Source organism: Neoarius graeffei, chromosome 1 (genome assembly GCF_027579695.1).
Source record: "Neoarius graeffei isolate fNeoGra1 chromosome 1, fNeoGra1.pri, whole genome shotgun sequence".
NCBI classification, from domain to species: Eukaryota; Metazoa; Chordata; class Actinopteri; order Siluriformes; family Ariidae; genus Neoarius; species Neoarius graeffei.
In genome coordinates, this window is record NC_083569.1 from 98,417,060 (window position 1) to 98,437,053 (window position 19,994).

Here is a 19,994-nt window from a genome sequence, read left to right on the forward strand (position 1 = left end):
TTAATATTGTTTTTGTTTTAAGCTTTTTCTTTGTATTTGTAATTATTTGTATCTGTACAGGGCGGCACGGTGGTGTAGTGGTTAGCGCTGTCGCCTCACAGCACGAAGGTCCTGGGTTCGAGCCCCGGGGCCGGCGAGGGCCTTTCTGTGTGGAGTTTGCATGTTCTCCCCGTGTCCGCGTGGGTTTCCTCCGGGTGCTCCGGTTTCCCCCACAGTCCAAAGACATGCAGGTTAGGTTAACTGGTGACTCTAAATTGACCGTAGGTGTGAATGTGAGTGTGAATGGTTGTCTGTGTCTATGTGTCAGCCCTGTGATGACCTGGCGACTTGTCCAGGGTGTACCCCGCCTTTCGCCCGTAGTCAGCTGGGATAGGCTCCAGCTTGCCTGCGACCCTGTAGAAGGATAAAGCGGCTAGAGAAGATGAGATGAGATGAGATGTATCTGTACATGCACAACCCCACCAGCTCTGCTGTTTAAATAAAGTTATTCATTCATTCATTATGAGTTGGAAAATTATCCATCCGTTGAGTTCCCAGACATCTCAAACTACCTGGTGCTGCGGACATCGTTCTACACGGACACACAGATAAAAACCTAGAAGAGCATGGAGGAGAACAACTTTTTATATGTGGCTGGGTTAAAGATCTGGGGATCAGGACACTACAAGATAAATCCTGTATTGTTTTTGCCCGGGTAAATAGGAGTTTCTGGGGGTTTTGTACACGTCTTTGAGAAGGTTGCTAGAAGTTTTAGTATCGGGTGAAAACAAACCACAGCCGCTCGATCCTCAATCCTCCCTGCTCTTCTCTTCCAGCAGGCATCACAGATCCATATCATTTGCCCACAAACGTATTTATTTATTCTATCTGTGTGTGTGTGTACAATGTGACAAAATAAAGGCTTGTTCTTCTTAATTTACCCACAAATGTATTTATTCCACTTGAAAAGTGCTTGGCAAACCAGTTACCAGATTTGGGACACTAGGACATCCTGAACTATTTAGTATTTGGCTTCAAACTTCAAAAAATTTCGCACCCCACTATTATGGCGCTTCGCGGGCCGTAGCCCAGTGGTTGAGAAACGCTGGTTTACAGTGTCCCTTCATTAGAAGAAGTGTTCATTGGGTCAAAAGAACCTGTGCTTTTATGATATTTAACAACAAAAAGAGCAGATTATAACTTTATGCAACTTTTAATTCATTAGCTTCACTCTAATCTGTTGATAAATCCTACTTCTGGAAAAGACGATATAAAAAGGAAGTAGTGTCCGACTGTAAATAAGTCACAACGATGTACTATTGTACTACGTCATCCTATAAAGCTGACATATTTTTGAATCATTAATAGAAAGAGTGACATTATAGCTAAAAATATAAACGCTCTTAATGAGGAGAATAAAATATAAAGTCAACAGCTAGTTAGTTTCACAGTCAAAGTAAACCCATATATTTAGCCTCACATATTAAAAAAAAAAAAAGTGGTAAAAGTAATAAATCCTCTGATACAAATTTGAAGTACAGCTTGAATTTTATTATTCAGGTCAAGGCAGAAGAGTATAAACTCTTAAATTTACTTCAAGTCTGAGTAAACATATAAGAAACATTTTACAAAAGCAAAACTAATCGGCTAACTAACAAAAGCTTTATTCCTAATCTTTCAAATGGTAGCTAGCATGCCAATAACTCTACCTCTAATAGCTAGCATGCGAATAACACTTACCTCTAATAGCTAGCATGCTAATAATTCTACCTCTAATAGCTAGGATGCTAATAACACTTACCTCTAATAGCTAGCATGCTAATAAGTCTTACCTCTAATAACTAGCATGCCAATAACTCTACCTCTAATAGCTAGCATGCGAATAACACTTACCTCTAATAGCTAGCATGCTAATAATTCTTACCTCTAATAGCTAGGATGCTAATAACACTTACCTCTAATAGCTAGCATGCTAATAATTCTTACCTCTAATAGCTAGCATGCTAATAATTCTTACCTCTAATAGCTAGCATGCTAATAATTCTTACCTCTAATAGCTAGGATGCTAATAACACTTACCTCTAATAGCTAGCATGCTAATAATTCTTACCTCTAATAGCTAGCATGCTAATAATTCTTACCTCTAATAGCTAGGATGCTAATAACACTTACCTCTAATAGCTAGCATGCTAATAATTCTTACCTCTAATAGCTAGCATGCTAATAATTCTTACCTCTAATAGCTAGGATGCTAATAATTCTTACCTCTAATAGCTAGCATGCCAATAACTCTACCTCTAATAGCTAGCATGCTAATAACTCTACCTCTAATAGCTAGCATGCGAATAACACTTACCTCTAATAGCTAGCATGCTAATAATTCTTACCTCTAATAGCTAGCATGCCAATAATTCTTATCTCTAATAGCTAGCATGCCAATAACTCTACCTCTAATAGCTAGCATGCCAATAACTCTACCTCTAATAGCTAGCATGCGAATAGCACTTACTTCTAATAGCTAGCATGCGAATAACACTTACCTCTAATAGCTAGCATGCTAATAATTCTTACCTCTAATAGCTAGCATGCTAATAATTCTTATCTCTAATAGCCAGCATGCTAATAATTCTTACCTCTAATAGCTAGCATGCCAATAATTCTTATCTCTAATAGCTAGCATGCTAATAACTCTACCTCTAATAGCTAGCATACCAATAACTCTACCTCTAATAGCTAGCATGCTAATAACTCTACCTCTAATAGCTAGCATGCCAATAACTCTACCTCTAATAGCTAGCACGGCAATAACTCTACCTCTAATAGCTAGCATGCTAATAACTCTACCTCTAATAGCTAGCATACTAATAACTCTTACCTCTAATAGCTAGCATGCCAATAACTCTACCTCTAATAGCTAGCATGCTAATAACTCTACCTCTAATAGCTAGCATACTAATAACTCTTACCGCTAATAGCTAGCATGCCAATAACTCTACCTCTAATAGCTAGCATGCTAATAACTCTACCTCTAACAGCTAGCATGCTAATAACTCTACCTCTAATAGCTAGCATGCCAATAAGTCTACCTCTAATAACTTGCATGCTAATACAGTGCTCAGCGTAAATAAGTGCACCCCCTTTGAAAAGTAACATTTTAAACAATATCTCAATGAACACAAACAATTTCCAAAATGTTGACAAGACAAAGTTTAATATAACATCTGTTTAGCTTCTAACGTGAAAGTAAGGTTAATAATATAACTTAGATTACACATTTTTCATCTCATCTCATCTCATTATCTCTAGCCGCTTTATCCTTCTACAGGGTCGCAGGCAAGCTGGAGCCTATCCCAGCTGACTACGGGCGAAAGGCGGGGTACACCCTGGACAAGTCGCCAGGTCATCACAGGGCTGACACATAGACACAGACAACCATTCACACTCACATTCACACCTACGGTCAATTTAGAGCCACCAGTTAACCTAACCTGCATGTCTTTGGACTGTGGGGGAAACCGGAGCACCCGGAGGAAACCCACGCGGACACGGGGAGAACATGCAAACTCCACACAGAAAGGCCCTCGCCGGCCACGGGGCTCGAACCCAGGACCTTCTTGCTGTGAGGCGACAGCGCTAACCACTACACCACCGTGCCGCCCACACATTTTTCAGTTTTACTCAAATTAGGGTGGTGCAAAAATGAGTACACCCCACAACAAAAACTACTACATCTAGTACTTTGTATGGCCTCCATGATTTTTAATGACAGCACCAAGTCTTCTACGCATGGAATGAACAAGTTGGTGACATTTTGCAACATCAATCTTTTTCCATTCTTCAACAACGACCTCTTTTAGTGACTGGATGCTGGATGGAGAGCGATGCTCAACTTGTCTCTTCAGAATTCCCCAAAGAAAATAATTTCTTTCCACCACAAAGGTGAAGGCTACAAGAAGAGCAGTGAAGCTTTACTTATCAGTCAGAATACTGCAGCAAAAGTGGTACAAAAATTTCAGAAAGATGGAACTGCAACCATCTCACAGAGATGTCCAGGTCGTCCACAGAAGTTAACACCTCGACAGGAGCGTCTTCTGATGAGAAGGGTTGAAGAAAATCGGCATGCAAGTTCACTGCAGTTATCTAAAGAAGTAGAAAGCCAAACTGGGGTGACTATTTCCCGTGACACAATACGGCGTACACTGCAGAGGAATGGCATGCATGGATGCCGTCCACGAAAGAAGCCTCTCCTAAAGCCCAGGCACTAAAAAGCCCGCCTAGAGTTTGCCAGGGCCCATGCTGACAAAGATGAAGACTACTGGGACTCTATACTCTGGAGTGATGAGACCAAGATAAATGTTTTTGGAACTGATGGCTTCAAAACTGTATGGCGTCGCAAAGGTGAGGAATACAAAGAAAAATGCCTGGTGCCTACAGTGAAACATGGTGGTGGCAGTGTCCTTATGTGGGGCTGCATGAGTGCTGCTGGTGTCGCGGAGCTGCATTTCATTGATGGCATCATGAATTCACAGATGTATTGCTCTATACTGAAAGAGAAGATGCTACCATCACTTGGTCATTGTGCACTTTTCCAACATGACTAAACACACATCGAAGGCCACTGTTGGATTTCTGAAGATGAACAGGGTGAAAGTGATTCAGTGGCCAAGTATGTCTCCTGATCTGAACCCAATCGAACACCTATGGGGAATTCTGAAGAGACAAGTTGAGCATCGCTCTCCATCCAGCATCCAGTCACTAAAAGAGGTCGTTGTTGAAGAATGGAAAAAGATTGATGTTGCAAAATGTCGCCAACTTGTTCATTCCATGCCTAGAAGACTTGGTGCTGTCATTAAAAATCATGGAGGCCATACAAAGTACTAGATGTAGTAGTTTTTGTTGTGGGGTGTACTCATTTTTGCACCACCCTAATTTGAGTAAAACTGAAAAATGTCTAATCTAAGTTATATTATTAACCTTACTTTCACGTTAGAAGTTAAACAGATGTTATATTAAACTTGTCAACATTTTGGAAATTGTTTGCGTTCATTGAGATATTGTTTAAAATATTACTTTTCAAAGGGGGTGTACTTATTTACGCTGAGCACTGTAACTCTGCCTCTAATATCCAGCATGCTAATAACTCTGACGCTAATTGATAGTATGCTAATAACTCTGCCAATACAAACCAGCTGAGTGCTATTCGCTAAACTACCATGATAAATACAAAAAGTGTATGTAGCAACAGACAGATTACAGTAATGTTAATGTTTAGTTTGTTGGGAATTTAGCTCCCTACAAGTTGAAGCTGTCTGACACTAAAAACTGACCTTAAAAAGGATAAATATATGATATTTTTATGGCGAAAATGTATTCATGTACAACCCCGATTCCAAAAAAGTTGGGACAAAGTACAAATTGTAAATAAAAACGGAATGCAATGATGTGGAAGTTTCAAAATTCCATATTTTATTCAGAATAGAACATAGATGACATATCAAATGTTTAAACTGAGAAAATGTATCATTTAAAGAGAAAAATTAGGTGATTTTAAATTTCATGACAACAACACATCTCAAAAAAGTTGGGACAAGGCCATGTTTCCCACTGTGAGACATCCCCTTTTCTCTTTACAACAGTCTGTAAACGTCTGGGGACTGAGGAGACAAGTTGCTCAAGTTTAGGGATAGGAATGTTAACCCATTCTTGTCTAATGTAGGATTCTAGTTGCTCAACTGTCTTAGGTCTTTTTTGTCGTATCTTCCGTTTTATGATGCGCCAAATGTTTTCTATGGGTGAAAGATCTGGACTGCAGGCTGGCCAGTTCAGTACCCGGACCCTTCTTCTACGCAGCCATGATGCTGTAATTGATGCAGTATGTGGTTTGGCATTGTCATGTTGGAAAATGCAAGGTCTTCCCTGAAAGAGACGTCGTCTGGATGGGAGCATATGTTGCTCTAGAACCTGGATATACCTTTCAGCATTGATGGTGTCTTTCCAGATGTGTAAGCTGCCCATGCCACACGCACTAATGCAACCCCATACCATCAGTGACGCAGGCTTCTGAACTGAGCGCTGATAACAACTTGGGTCGTCCTTCTCCTCTTTAGTCCGAATGACACGGCGTCTCTGATTTCCATAAAGAACTTCAAATTTTGATTCGTCTGACCACAGAACAGTTTTCCACTTTGCCACAGTCCATTTTAAATGAGCCTTGGCCCAGAGAAGACGTCTGCGCTTCTGGATCATGTTTAGATACGGCTTCTTCTTTGAACTATAGAGTTTTAGCTGGCAACGGCGGATGGCATGGTGAATTGTGTTCACAGATAGTGTTCTCTGGAAATATTCCTGAGCCCATTTTGTGATTTCCAATACAGAAGCATGCCTGTATGTGATGCAGTGCCATCTAAGGGCCCGAAGATCACGGGCACCCAGTATGGTTTTCCAGCCTTGACCCTTACGCACAGAGATTCTTCCAGATTCTCTGAATCTTTTGATGATATTATGCACTGTAGATGATGATATGTTCAAACTCTTTGCAATTTTACACTGTCGAACTCCTTTCTGATATTGCTCCACTATTTGTTGGCGCAGAATTAGGGGGATTGGTGATCCTCTTCCCATCTTTACTTCTGAGAGCCGCTGCCACTCCAAGATGCTCTTTTTATACCCAGTCATGTTAATGACCTATTGCCAATTGACCTAATGAGTTGCAATTTGGTCCTCCAGCTGTTCCTTTTTTGTACCTTTAACTTTTCCAGCCTCTTATTGCCCCTGTCCCAACTTTGAGATGTGTTGCTGTCATGAAATTTCAAAATGTCTCACTTTCGACATTTGATATGTTGTCTATGTTCTATTGTGAATACAATATCAGTTTTTGAGATTTGTAAATTATTGCATTCCATTTTTATTTACAATTTGTACTTTGTCCCAACTTTTTTGGAATCGGGGTTGTATTACCTATTATTAACGTATTGTATTAAAGTCTTATGTAGCTATCAGTAGGCTACTGATAGCTACATAATACTTTAATCCAATACATTAATAATAGGTAATGCATGAATATTATAGCTATAGAGCTAGTTCTCTAGTTAGCTAGGGTGGCTTTCCACAAGTAGGCTGTATCAGCATTACCTTGCTAAATGTTCACATGCTCAATTAACTAATTTCTGTAATAATTTGACATCATTTCACTACACAGAAACTGATATGTGTCAGTGAATTCAGAGCCTATCTCAGGAACATGGTGTGACAGACAGGAATACACCCTTGATGGGGAGCCAGTCATTCACACCTTGGGGCAATTTAGCATGGCATGTTTTTGGAAGACGGGAGAAAAGTGGACAACCCAGAGTTTCTGGAAATTCAAACAGAAACTCAGGATCAAACTGGGGATCCTGGAGCTGTGAGGCGGCAATGCTGTCCGCTGCACCACTGAGCAACCCTGGATGGGACCGGACAGTTCACTGACCAATGCTGAAAGAAGGAGGTTTTTTTTTATAACCTTTGTGCAACATTTTATCCTATTCCTCCTTAAGCTATACACAGATCAGCCATAATATTAAAACCACTGACAGGTGACGCGGGCGGCACGTTGGTGTAGTGGTTAGCGCTGTCGCCTCACAGCAAGAAGGTCCTGGGTTCGAGCCCCGTGGCCAACGAGGGCCTTTCTGTGTGGAGTTTGCACGTTCTCCCCGTGTCCGCGTGGGTTTCCTCCGGGTGCTCCGGTTTCCCCCACAGTCCAAAGACATGCAGGTTAGGCTAACTGCTGGCTCTAAATTGACCATAGGTGTTTGTGTCTATGTGTCAGCCCTGTAATGACCTGGTGACTTGTCCAGGGTGTACCTTGCCCATAGTCAGCTGGGATAGACTCCAGCTTGCCTGCAACCCTGTACAGGATAAGCGGCTACAGATAATGGATGGATGGATGGATGGATGGATGGATGAATGGATGGACAGGTGACGTGAATAATAATGTAGTGACATTGGCACCTGTTAAGGGGTGGGATATATTAGGCAGCAAGTGAACAGTTAGTTCTCAAAGGTGATGTGTGGAAAGCAGGAAAAATGGGCAAGCGTAAGTATTTGAGTGACTTTGACAAGGATCAGATTAGATAGAACTTTATTAATCCCTTTGGGAGGGTTCCCTCAGGGAAATTAAGATTCCAGCAGCATCATTACAGGATAAATAGAAAATAGAGAAAAAACTTCTAGATAAAGAATTCAGATTGGGAAGGCCAGAGGACTAGATGGCTAGAAAGAGATCAGAACACACAATACAGCGCAGTTTCCAGACTGGTCAGAGTGCCCATGCTGACCCAAGTCCATCACTGAAAGCACCTACAATGGGCACGTGAGCATCAGAGCTAGACCACAGAGCAATGGAAGAAGGTGGCCTGGTCTGATGAATCACGTTTTCTTTTACATTATGTGGACAGCCACGTGCATGTCTTTTGCTTGCCTTTAGGTGAGATGGTACCAGGATGCACTATGGGAAGAAGGTAAGCCAGCAGAGGCTCTGGTGAATGTACCAAGGACACCCCTTCATGGCAAAGGTATTTTCTATTGGCAGTGGCCTCTTTCAGCAGGATAATGCATCCTGCAACGCTGCAAAATTTGTTTAGGAATGGTTTGAGGAGCATGACAAAGAGATCAAGGTGTTGACTTGGCCTCCAAATTTCCCAGATCTCAATCCCATCGAACATCCATGGGATGTGCTAAACAAACATGTCCGATCCATGGAGGCTCCACCTCACAACTTACAGGACTTAAAGGATCTGCTGTTAACGTCTTGGTGCCAGATACCACAGCACAGCGTCAGAGGTCTTGTGGAGTCCATGCTTCGATGAGTCAGAGCTGTTTTGGCGGCACAAGGGGGACTTGCACAATATTAGGCAGGTGGTTTTAATGTTATGGCTGATCAGTGTACATAATGTAAGCGATGTAAGCCTACGGGACGAGCCAAAACCACCAACCATGAAGTTAAGCAAACTGCAGCATCGAAAAAAAGATTAGTTAATTAGCTTGGTTCCTGATATACAATACAGAAAGGATCTCTGGTACAGCCCTGCTAATCCATTTATGCGTGTCTCAGCTGTTCGCAGCCCGGCAGTGTCCAGTGAAATACGATCCAAGAGCTTGAGCCACATTCCAAAAACGTTATGTTGTGTAAAGAGAACTCCTACACCATCGGTTGTGCTTCACAAATGTCAAAAGACATGTGTATTGTGGCACGACTCCAATAATTCTATGCCAAGTTTAACAAGCGCCTCATGCGGCACCGTTATCATGAGAGCTACAAGTGGCCTCGCATGCTGTGAGCTTGAGAGGCGCTCTTTAATACCACATCGGCTTCACTCAGGTTCCTGTCGCATATGGAAAAAAGCATGTTTGTTTGGGTTGTTTTTTTTTTTTTGTCTTTCTTGAATAAATTTCCCTATCTATATCAGCTTTCACCATCAAGCATATGAAAGGAAGACCACGATAAGCATCATTTCTTAGACTTAGAGTGAATTTATTACTAACATTCAGCTGTTTAGAAATGTTTAGCATTATACAAGAACCTGAGGAACATGTAGGGCCTACTGTGAATAGCAGAAAACCCAACAAAATGGTTTCTGTATCCTCATAACGGCATCATGCTAGAATATTCCTACAATTCACTTCATTTTACAAATGCTCTAACAGCCTGGGCAAACTATGTAATCTACAGAATCAATCCAGTAGTGTTTCTTTGAAACTGCCCTGAGCGCAGCCATGGTGGTAATTTCATTAAAGCAAATCGCAATTTATGACAATGGCTCCGTTCAGCAATACTGGAGTCCACATTAGTGTATTCCAGCCTAATAGCTATTCATAAATGCATGCAAACACATAAAACATGCATGTCCCACTCTTTACAATTCAGTCTGCTCTTTGCATGCTTACACAGTTCAGGGATGTAATCATGTAACTGATCTTAATGGGCAACAATCAATCTAGTCTTTAAACGTTTTCAATTTCAAGGCACTGTCTCAGCACAATTACATCCGCTTTATTTTATTACGTCCTATACCAAGAGCGGCAAAATAATTAAATAAATAAATAAATAAATAAATAAATGAGCATAGCATTTATCGTTAAGCAGGCAAAACAGTGCGACCTTGTAAACATTAGCCAATTACTTCCATTTATACTCCATTTATTGACCATCTGTGTAATTGTTCCGCAACTCTCGACAAAGCTGGAATCTTGTTTATTACTGTATATTCCCTTCGGCAACACACAGTAACTCTTAACGGTCTGTTTTCAGAACTATATACAAAACCATACATGTCAACCTATACGGAATGTCCGTATTTTATACGGATTTGATTCAATAAACGTAGTATACGGGCGTATAAATAAAGTTATACGGATTCTTTAAAAAAACTTCAATATTTATTTAGAGCTGTAATCAATTCCCATGATGATAAAAGAGCGCATAACATTTACAAACGTACTGTACACCACAGACAGCCAGTAAAGAGTCTTATGAAATCGCGCGTTATCTTGTGGTAGCGAGACTTCGTTCCACTTTTGATCATGCGCACACCGCATTGCGAGAATCCCGCCAACCGTGGAGTCATAGACATATAAACATAGACGCCGCCTTCTGCGTAGAATCATACGTCATCCTCGCCGCCATATTGGATGTGGCAAAGTGGAGATTCTTCAACCGTCTCTGGTATAGCGTCTAGACAGTAGCCGAGAATAAAGATGCCTCATTCATGTGCTGCGTTTAACTGTACCAACAGGTTTACCGTCCAAACGAGATCACATGGGATTACCTTTCACAGGTGAGACTGGAAAAATACTTTTCATTGTATTTGGTCATTATAACGTAATTTTACGAACAGATTTTCCTGACTTTGTGGCTAATATGAAGTCTCGCGCATATTGGCCGCTCGGTGAAACCTGTCTCCAAACAACGAAGTATTTCCTTCGTAACTACGCTGATAACACTTTGTGTTTTTGTCAAACATTGGAGCTTTGTATTCATTCTGAAGGTTTATTGCTATTAATATTGAATAAAAAGTAACTGGGATACATCATTGTTAATTATCATTCAAATTTTAGGTAAATTATTTTAATTTGCATCTTATACGGATTTTATAAGGGAAATACGGATTTTGGAGGTTGGTTATACAGGTTTGATTGAGCAAAGGTTGACATGAATGCAAAACCAAACGCATAACTTCATTCCAGTTGTGTCACTTACCCTTGACACAAGGCGTCTCACCATATGGTATCTTAACGCAGAGTTTTGGAAACGAATCTAAAGAAGGAAGCTGAATATTTTACACTCTTTCGTTTGAAATGTGCCACAACCTCAACTGTTCTTTGTCACGCTGCTGTGATCACCCGCGGATGGCAATTATGATAATTCTGCTGTTAATCACATTTACATACATGCGCGCATCAGAGTGACGGCAGGCTGTTTGCATGCATCCATGGTGGGCCCATTAAAATTCTAGTGTCTAGATCGACATAATTGCAGCTTGTCAGAGGTTGCTTCCAGACAAGACTTCTGTAAGTATAGAAGATAAAACAAAAAACGCACACAATGTCTAGTTCTACAAGCACAAAACATCTTGTACATAGACACTGTTGGAAAGAAGACAATATTCTGTGGGTAGCTTAGAAATGGTGAAGTTGTTTGCTGTTGTATTTTTCAAGAATGCCTGAGAGATCTAGCTGAAAAAAAGACACAGGGTCCAGGCAATAACAGATTTGGGTGAATGTGACGTGAAGGTGTTTACCACTGGTGTGGCGGCTCTGAAGGAAGTTAGCAAATGGGAAATATATCCAGCAACTTAAGATGTTTCACCTAAAGGCCAGTGGTGAAAGTCAGAATTACAAATGGAAAACCTTAGTGTGACCTTACAAAGCAACATTGTTGACGTGAATATTAGGAATTACAACTCTGACTTTCCTCAACTCTGGAATTTCATGTGTTTTTCTGAAATCTGGAGGCATTATTTGACCAATCAAAGCTTCTGTGACTAGATTAGGACCAGCAAAGCTTTTAATTTGTCACCCAGTTCACAACAGGGGAACAATACAAGGCATAAGCCCAACTGATTTTCAACCCCCTTTGGCATATATTTTACTACACCAGATGCCCTTCCTGATGCAACCCTCTCCAATCTTTCCAGGGTTGGGACTGGCACTAAGTATGCAACTGGAGCGCTGAGAGGAAACCCACGCAGACACCATGCAAACTCCACACAAAATGGCCCCCGTCGGCCACGGGGTTCAAACCTAGAACCTTCTTGCTGTGAGGCAACAGCGCTAACTGCTACACCACCCTTTGGGATGGTTACACTTGTCCCCAATGAATGCATCTTCAAAATCATGGTCAGGCTCTGGGGCCTATCCTGGGAACACTCGGCACGAGATAGGAATACATCCCAGATCATCAAGAGGCAATAATTTGACACAAAGTAAGTTACATGACATACCTTCTCTTGCATGGTACCCTGTTCTGACAAATACCGTTTTTTATGCATGAAAAGGCTGGCACTTAGAGAAAAATAATGTTGCCCCTTGGGAGGATGGGTCGCTGTGGGAGCGGTTGCCAGGGTTTCCCACTCAGAACTCAAAGAAGTGGTTGGGTAATTAGACCTATTATCCGTCTGATGGAGAAGTGCTGTCTGGTAACACACCTGGTTCCTCTCGGCTCTTAAGATGGGAATCGTTCAAATCAAGCCCGTGTAACAAATAGCCCTCAGTACGTGAGGTCTTCTTCAGCATCCACCCACACATCTGACCTCATCCCGGTGGTGATTTGTAGGCTCTGGTGGGAGTGCAATATGCATTTGTCCTTTGCACTTGCTGCAATAATGTTGGAAATTTTCCAAATCTGCTTCAGATTGTATTCTCTGATGAGGTGGCCATGGCAACGGGTATCATGGGCATCCTTAAAGTGCCAAGGAGGGAGAGGGTCAACTCTAGGCTCATTGAGCATTTGCACAAGATAGCAATAGCGTATTTCACATCATGCTGCACACCAGTGCAGACGGAAGGAGGTTAACCATGTCACGTTCATAATAGATGGGCCAAGAGCCTCGAGATTAGACACTCAATGAGGTCGGAGCCTCTTTATGCGCGAGTCGTTGAGCTCAGAGCTCTCCTCACTGTTAATCAGCCTTCATGGGTAGCTGGTTTAGCCAGCCAGTCTCACTCACATCAGCAATGGAACTTGCTGTTATGGGCTTTTTTGCATTTTTATCCGCATTTCTAAAGGCTCGACGTTGAAACTAGCACAAGAATTGAGCAAGTGACTGCATTTTGTTTAGAGAGTTGGGACTGAAATCTGTCACATTTGCATCACAATAGAAAATGAAAGTTCAGCGATTTACTACATTGTGCAATTCAAGAATAATGCGCACAAAAACAAACTATCTGCAATTCAAAACAAAAGAGATAACGATTCTTACCTTCGTCAGGATCTGGCGGGCCGAACTCCAGCTCATAGCGCAGGATGTAGAAATTATTCCACACGTAGAGCTGGTTGTCTCGAGGGTTGTAATCCACAGCAGCAATGTACTGATAGTTGTTGGGGAAGGGGATGTCTGTGTACTCGCCGCGGCCCAGCTTGGTGTTGTAGACGTAGTCGATATGGCTCTTGCTGGCCTCACTTTCATTCTCCTCATAGCTAGAGCGCACTACATGTAACACACCACACACCATGAAGGCATCGGAGGCTGAGCGCTTGTCGTACGCTGTCTCCCACGTGGCCTCGAAGCGTAGTGTGTACGGATTCAGCTGGCTCACGACAATGCGCCCGTTGTTCTGCTCTGTCGCATAGATTACCCACAATCCACGCTCGTCAACAGCCAGATCAATGTCAGTTTTGCCTCCCCACCGATAAGGTGACGTGTCATGGTAGTTAGCGTTGGCCACAATGGCCTCGCCGCTCTTGATGCGTGTACGCAGGTCAAACTTGACAATGTTCCTCGTACGCTCCTTGTTGAAGAAGATGGCGCCATCATAGGCCACGAATCCGGTGCCATCCACTCGGTGAGGCAGCTTGTACGTCGTCATTTGGCGGCCGTTGCGGAAATCCTCGAGCGAGTTGTATTCGATTAGCGTATCGGTACGGTATGGTGTCCATGGCATGAAATAGATCTTGTCTCCAGCTTGTAGCGGGTCTTTGCACCAAGCTCCCGCTTGCTGCTCGGCCTCGAAAGTAAAAACTGGTTCCCCCACTGCTTTCAAAGTCCCAGGACAAATGAATACTGAAACGAAAGGCAGGAGAGCAAAGAATTAGAAATGCAAACCTTCCTTAACTTCTTATCGATTTCTTGTTCTAAAATATTCTTTAACTGCAGGATGTGTTTGTGTGTGTGTGTGTGTGTGTGTGTGTGTGGTGTGTGTGAAGCATGGATGTCATGAGATTTTAGATCCCAAACTTGTTTTGACAGTGTGATGTGCATAGTTGAGAGGAGATTCAACAGGTTAAGTGTGAGCAGCTTTGATATGTTTCAATATGGCCTTGCTCCCTGAGACATCTTAACACAAGTGTAACTGAAAAAGGCATAAGAACTGCAAAGGATGTCCTGTAAATAGAAGGAGATGAGAAAGAGAGAGCGAGAGAGAGAGAGCGTGCAAGAGAGAAAGAGAAAGAGAGATGTAGTTCAGTTCTGGATAGTAGTTCATGTTCCCTAAGTAGGCATTCATTGCTACATTTTAAAAATCAGCTGGACTTGGCATCAGATAACTGAGGGTATAGGATTCTATCAGTGGTGTAAAAGCCATACCTTAAAAATAAAACACACACATACATGAATCATGTTTGAGGAAAGAACAAACAACACACATGACATGTGACAGGAGGGACGAGGCAGGAAAAGGACAGTGGAGCAGAATGCCAAAGCTTCTTGGGACAGATAGGATGACAACCAGCAAGAGAGAAAGACAAAGAAGGAAGTGAGCTGATAATGGGTGAAGGAGGCCTTTCCAAAGATTAACATCCATGTTTGAAATTTGGACAGAGCACCATGTATGTGCATTCTAGGGTGTACAACGTAATCGTGTACAAATAAATTACATATATACCAAAGACCTCTCTCTCCCATCACCAAGCACCTGATCAGAAAATGTGTCATGGAAGGTGGTTGGAATAAGCCAAATAGATACAGTGTCTTGCAAAAGTATTCATCCTCCTTGGTGTTTGTCCTGTTTTGTCGCATTACCAGCTGGAATTAAAATGGATTTTTGGAGGGTTAGCACTATTTGATTTACACGACATGCCTACCGGCACGGTGGTGTAGTGGTTAGCACTGTCGCCTCACAGCAAGAAGGTCCGGGTTCGAGCCCCGTGGCCGGCGAGGGCCTTTCTGTGCGGAGTTTGCATGTTCTCCCCGTGTCCGCGTGGGTTTCCTCCGGGTGCTCCGGTTTCCCCCACAGTCCAAAGACATGCAGGTTAGGTTAACTGGTGACTCTAAATTGACCGTAGGTGTGAATGTGAGTGTGAATGGTTGTCTGTGTCTATGTGTCAGCCCTGTGATGACCTGGCGACTTGTCCAGGGTGTACCCCGCCTTTCGCCCATAGTCAGCTGGGATAGGCTCCAGCTTGCCTGCGGCCCTGTAGAACAGGATAAAGCGGCTACAGATAATGAGATGAGATGAGATGAGATGAGACATGCCTACCACTTTAAAGGTGCACACTGTTGTTTGTTTGGTTTTTTTTTTAATTGTGACAAACAATAATTAAGATAGAAAAAAAAAAAAAACAGAAATCTGGAGTGTGCATAGGTATTCACCTCCCAAAGACAATACTTTGTAAAGCCATCTTTTGCTGCAATTACAGCTCCAAGTCTCTTGGGGTGTGTCCCTATTAGCTTAGCACATCTAACCACTGGGATTTTTGCCCATTCCTCAAGGCAAAACTGCTCCAACTCCTTCAAGTTAGATGGGCTGCGTTGGTGTACAGCAATCTTCAAGTTATGCCACAGATTCTCAATTAGACTGAGGTCTGGGCTTTGACTAGGCCGTTCCAAGACATTTAAACGTTTCCCTTTAAACCACTCCAGTGTAGCTTTAGCAGTATGTTTAGAGTCATTGTCCTACTGGACCATGAACCTTCGTCCCAGTTGCAAACCTCTGGCTGACTCAAACAGGTTTCCCTCCAGAATTGCCCTGTATTTAGTGCCATCCATCTTTCCTTCAGTCCTGACCAGCTTTCCTGTCCCTGCAGATGAAAAACATCCCCACAGCATGATGCTGCCACCACCATGCTTCACTGTAGGGATGGTGTTCTCAGGGTGTTGGATTTTGTACTACACATGGCATTTCCCATGATGGCCAGAAAGTTCAATTTTAGTCTCATTTGACCAGAGAATCTTCTTCCATGTGTTTGGGGAGTCTGCCACATGCTGTTGGGCAAACTCCAAATGTGTTTTCTTATTTTATTTTTCTTTCAGCAATGGCTTTTTTCTGGCCACTCTTCCATAAAGCCCCGCCCACTCTGTGGAGTGTATGGCTTAAAGTGGTCCTATGGACAGATCCTCCCATCTCCGCTGTGGATCTTTGCAGCTCCTTCAGTGTTATCTTTGGTGTCTTTGTTGCATCTCTGATTAATGCCCTCCTTGCCCGGTCTGTGAGTTTTGGTAGGCGGCCTTCTCTTGTCAGGTTTGTAGTGGTGCCATATTCTTTCCATTTTGCTATAATGGATTTAATGGTGCTCTGTGGGATATTCAAAGTTTGGGATATTTTTTATAACCCAACTCTGATCTATACTTCTCTGCAACGTTGTTTGGAGGCTCCTTGGTTTTCATGTTGCTTGCTTAGTAGTGTTGCAGAGTCAGGGTCCTTCCAGAACAGGTTGATTTATACAGACATCATGTGACAGATCATGTGACACTTTAATTGCACACAGGTGGATCTTAATCAACTAATTATGAGACTTATGAAGTGAATTGGTTGGACCGGCTCTTATTTCGGGGTTTCATACGAAAGGGGGTGAATACCTATGCACACTCCAGATTTGTTTTTTCATCTTAATTATTGTTTGTGTCATAATAAAACAACAATGTGCACCTTTAAAGTGGTCGGCATGTTGTGTAAATCAAATGGTGCTAACCCCCTAACAATCCATTTTGATTTCAGCTTGTAATGCGACAAAACAGGACAAGCACCAAGGGGGATGAATACTTTTGCAAGACACTGTAAACCAGCAGTGTTTTTTCCCTACAAACTAATCATGGTGAAAAATATTTCTCAATTTGGCAAAAACTTTAGAGGTAATGAACGGACTTTTGCACAATCTTATAAGTTTCTCCAGGATCTTCAGGTTAAACACCCCGAGACCAAAGCATATCTATAAAGAAAGTGATGTGAAGATGTTGATCATGATGAGACATCTCATCCAAACAGCACTCAAATTTCATTTGGAGTCAATGAGGCCGAGATCACTGCGATCTCGGGGTCTAGTTATCATGTGGGGATAAGGGAGGAGGCAGGAGCAGAGTTGAAGGAGGGAGGGGGGGGAGGTGGACGGCTCAGAACCATACAAACACACAACAAGGAGCTGAGGACCGAGAACCAGAGCGGCCATTTACCTTTTTGCTCCACTTCTATTGAGCAGTGGAAAAAAGTGGAAAGAGTGTCAAGGCAGAGAAAGATTAGCATGAGATTAGCATCAAGAAGAGATCTACAGGTACAGTACATCTATACGGAGTGAGTCAGAGGACGGAAGAGACAGAAAGATTTATATTACACAGAAAATCATGTTGTCAAGGACACAAATCTAGTCACTCCAATTTTAAGTACAAAGGTTGTAGTGCAGTGGTTCCCAAAATGACAGATAGACTTTGCCAAGGCTTGCTGAAGGCTTTGCCAAGATAAAGTCTCAAAATTGTACCAAAAAAAAAAAAAAACCTATTAAATGCGCATGGATTCTTATTACTATATCAACTGCAGAGTGTTTTTAGTCATACAAAAATGTAATAGGATATTAGATTTCCCCTGCAACCAATTAACATTTGGGAACCCCTGCTATAAACGACTATTGATGTTGCTACATTGGTTCATCCCTATTAACGAAGAAAAGAGGTTAATCATTAGGGAAAGGAAGAGTAGAAGACGGAGACAGAGCAATGAGCCGAGAACCAGAAAACGAAAGGACTGATTATATGGTCATTCTTGAAGGTTTTTAGAGATGCTTGAAGGACGCCTTTTGAACTTCCTGAGTACTTGAAAATTACAAAAAAAAAATCACTCATGTAATTACTTACACCATGAGTCTGTGAGAACAGTGAATAACAACCAAAGAGCACACGGCAGATGATTTGCTCAATTTGAGTCCCTCTACCCAAGTGGACGGTCCGGGGGATTCGTGTAGAAAACGTCACGTAGGTTCTATCCTAAAATGTGGTGTAAGTTGCACACATGTTGTACAGGACAAAGGGTTTCAGAGTAACATGCACCATGAACTAATCCCTAATCCTTAATCCCTGAAACCAAGAAATGCTTCATAGCGTAACTATTTATAATATTCATGATCTCATCTGCATATAAATAGGGACACAGTCCTCTGTTTGCAGGAACACTGCCTAAAGCAAAAGAGAGAACTTTTCACAATAGGAATCGACTTATGTACTACTGCGGGATAAAATGAGGGAATGTTGACCAAGGCTGTCTCACAACTACATTAGTCAGAGTCAATAGCGCATCACAGATCGCTTACACATTAATGGAGTATTAATGTTTTCTGTTAACAAAAGCAAATTCATTCCCGGATGGTGCCTTTATTGCAGCGATCAGACGATTGTGCTGATTATGTTGAGGAAAAGAGGCAATTGTTGCAAATTGCCTTTTGATGTTGGCCTGTGACATCCTCATTACGACACCTCATAAGGCTTACATAATGCAAAAAGGGATGAAGAACAACGGTCAGCAAATTCCTGCTGAACAGGACCTGTTGTAAAGACTGCAAAATCGTCAGTATCTTTATCTTTAATGCCGCATTCACACTAGCAAGCAATCAGTCGCTCATGTGTCTTGTAGTTTGTCGTGTCATGTTTGTTTGGTTTTTCGATTAAGAATGCTACTAGCCAAATTGTATAGCCTACTGGGACGGATCCAGACCAATGCAACTGATCAGAAATTTATGTATACCACTTGGCATCAGTCACGGGGTGCTTGTTTACTTTACCGCGAAAGCCACGCTCAACCAACAGACCAATGGTTCAGGATCCGACAACCTGTGGTAAGTGGTGATGCTTACCTGACCTAATTACCTGCATTCTCATGATGCTTTGCATAGCGTGACCTGAGACAAAGAATCTAGGTCAAAACAGTAAAATGCTCCAGAAAGAGGTTGAAATTCGGCGTGAATAACGGGCTGAGCCGCAGTCTTAGCGGGCTGAGTCTGGGTTGTTTTGAAAGGTCTCGGAGAGATGGAGGTGGCAGAAAGTTTGGCAGGGCTAGGATTTTCGATGGCCGAGTTATGAATTTTTAAATCCCAACATGCATGTGCGGCTGGAGCCAGGGCTCATATTCAAGTTTTCAGCGAGTCACACTCGTGCAGGGCTTCAGGGGCAAATAGCGGGCTGAGTTACAGTTGTACCAGGCTGAAATTGGGCTGTTTTGAAAGGTCTCGGGGAGATGGAGGTGCTTGTAAAGTTTGGCAGGGCTAGAACTTCCGATGGCCAAGTTATGAATTTTTAAATCCCGGCATGCATGTGCGGCTGGAGCCAGGGTTCATATTCAAGTTTTCGGCAAGTCACACTCACGCAGGGCTTCAGGGGCGAATAGTGGGCTGAGCCACAGTTGTACCAGGCCAAAATTGGGCTGTTTTGAAAGGTCTCTGGGAGAGGGAGATGCCTGTAAATTTTGGCAGGGTTAGGACTTTTGTTGGCCAAGTTATACATTTTTAAATCCCTGCGTGTGTGCACGGCTGGAGCCAGGGCTCATATTAAAGTTTTCGGTGAGTCGCACTTGTGCAGGATATCGGGGGCAAATAGCGGGTCGAGCCGCGGGCATAGTGGGCC

At 42.4% G+C, this 19,994-nt stretch overlaps 1 protein-coding gene across 13 annotated transcripts in view; it reads right to left on the minus strand.

Moving 5' to 3' along the window:
• LOC132875318 (adhesion G protein-coupled receptor L2-like) overlaps window positions 1-19,994 on the minus strand; it is a 407,634-nt gene that overhangs the window by 264,151 nt on the left and 123,489 nt on the right. For all 13 annotated transcript variants that reach the window (XR_009651878.1, XR_009651883.1, XM_060912544.1 and 10 more), the window contains one exon: window positions 13,437-14,237. Coding sequence is in view for 11 of the 13 variants with exons in the window: in XM_060912544.1 (XP_060768527.1) it covers window positions 13,437-14,237 (801 nt within the window). In the remaining 2 variants the exon portion in view is untranslated. The remainder of the gene's footprint in view (window positions 1-13,436; window positions 14,238-19,994) is intronic.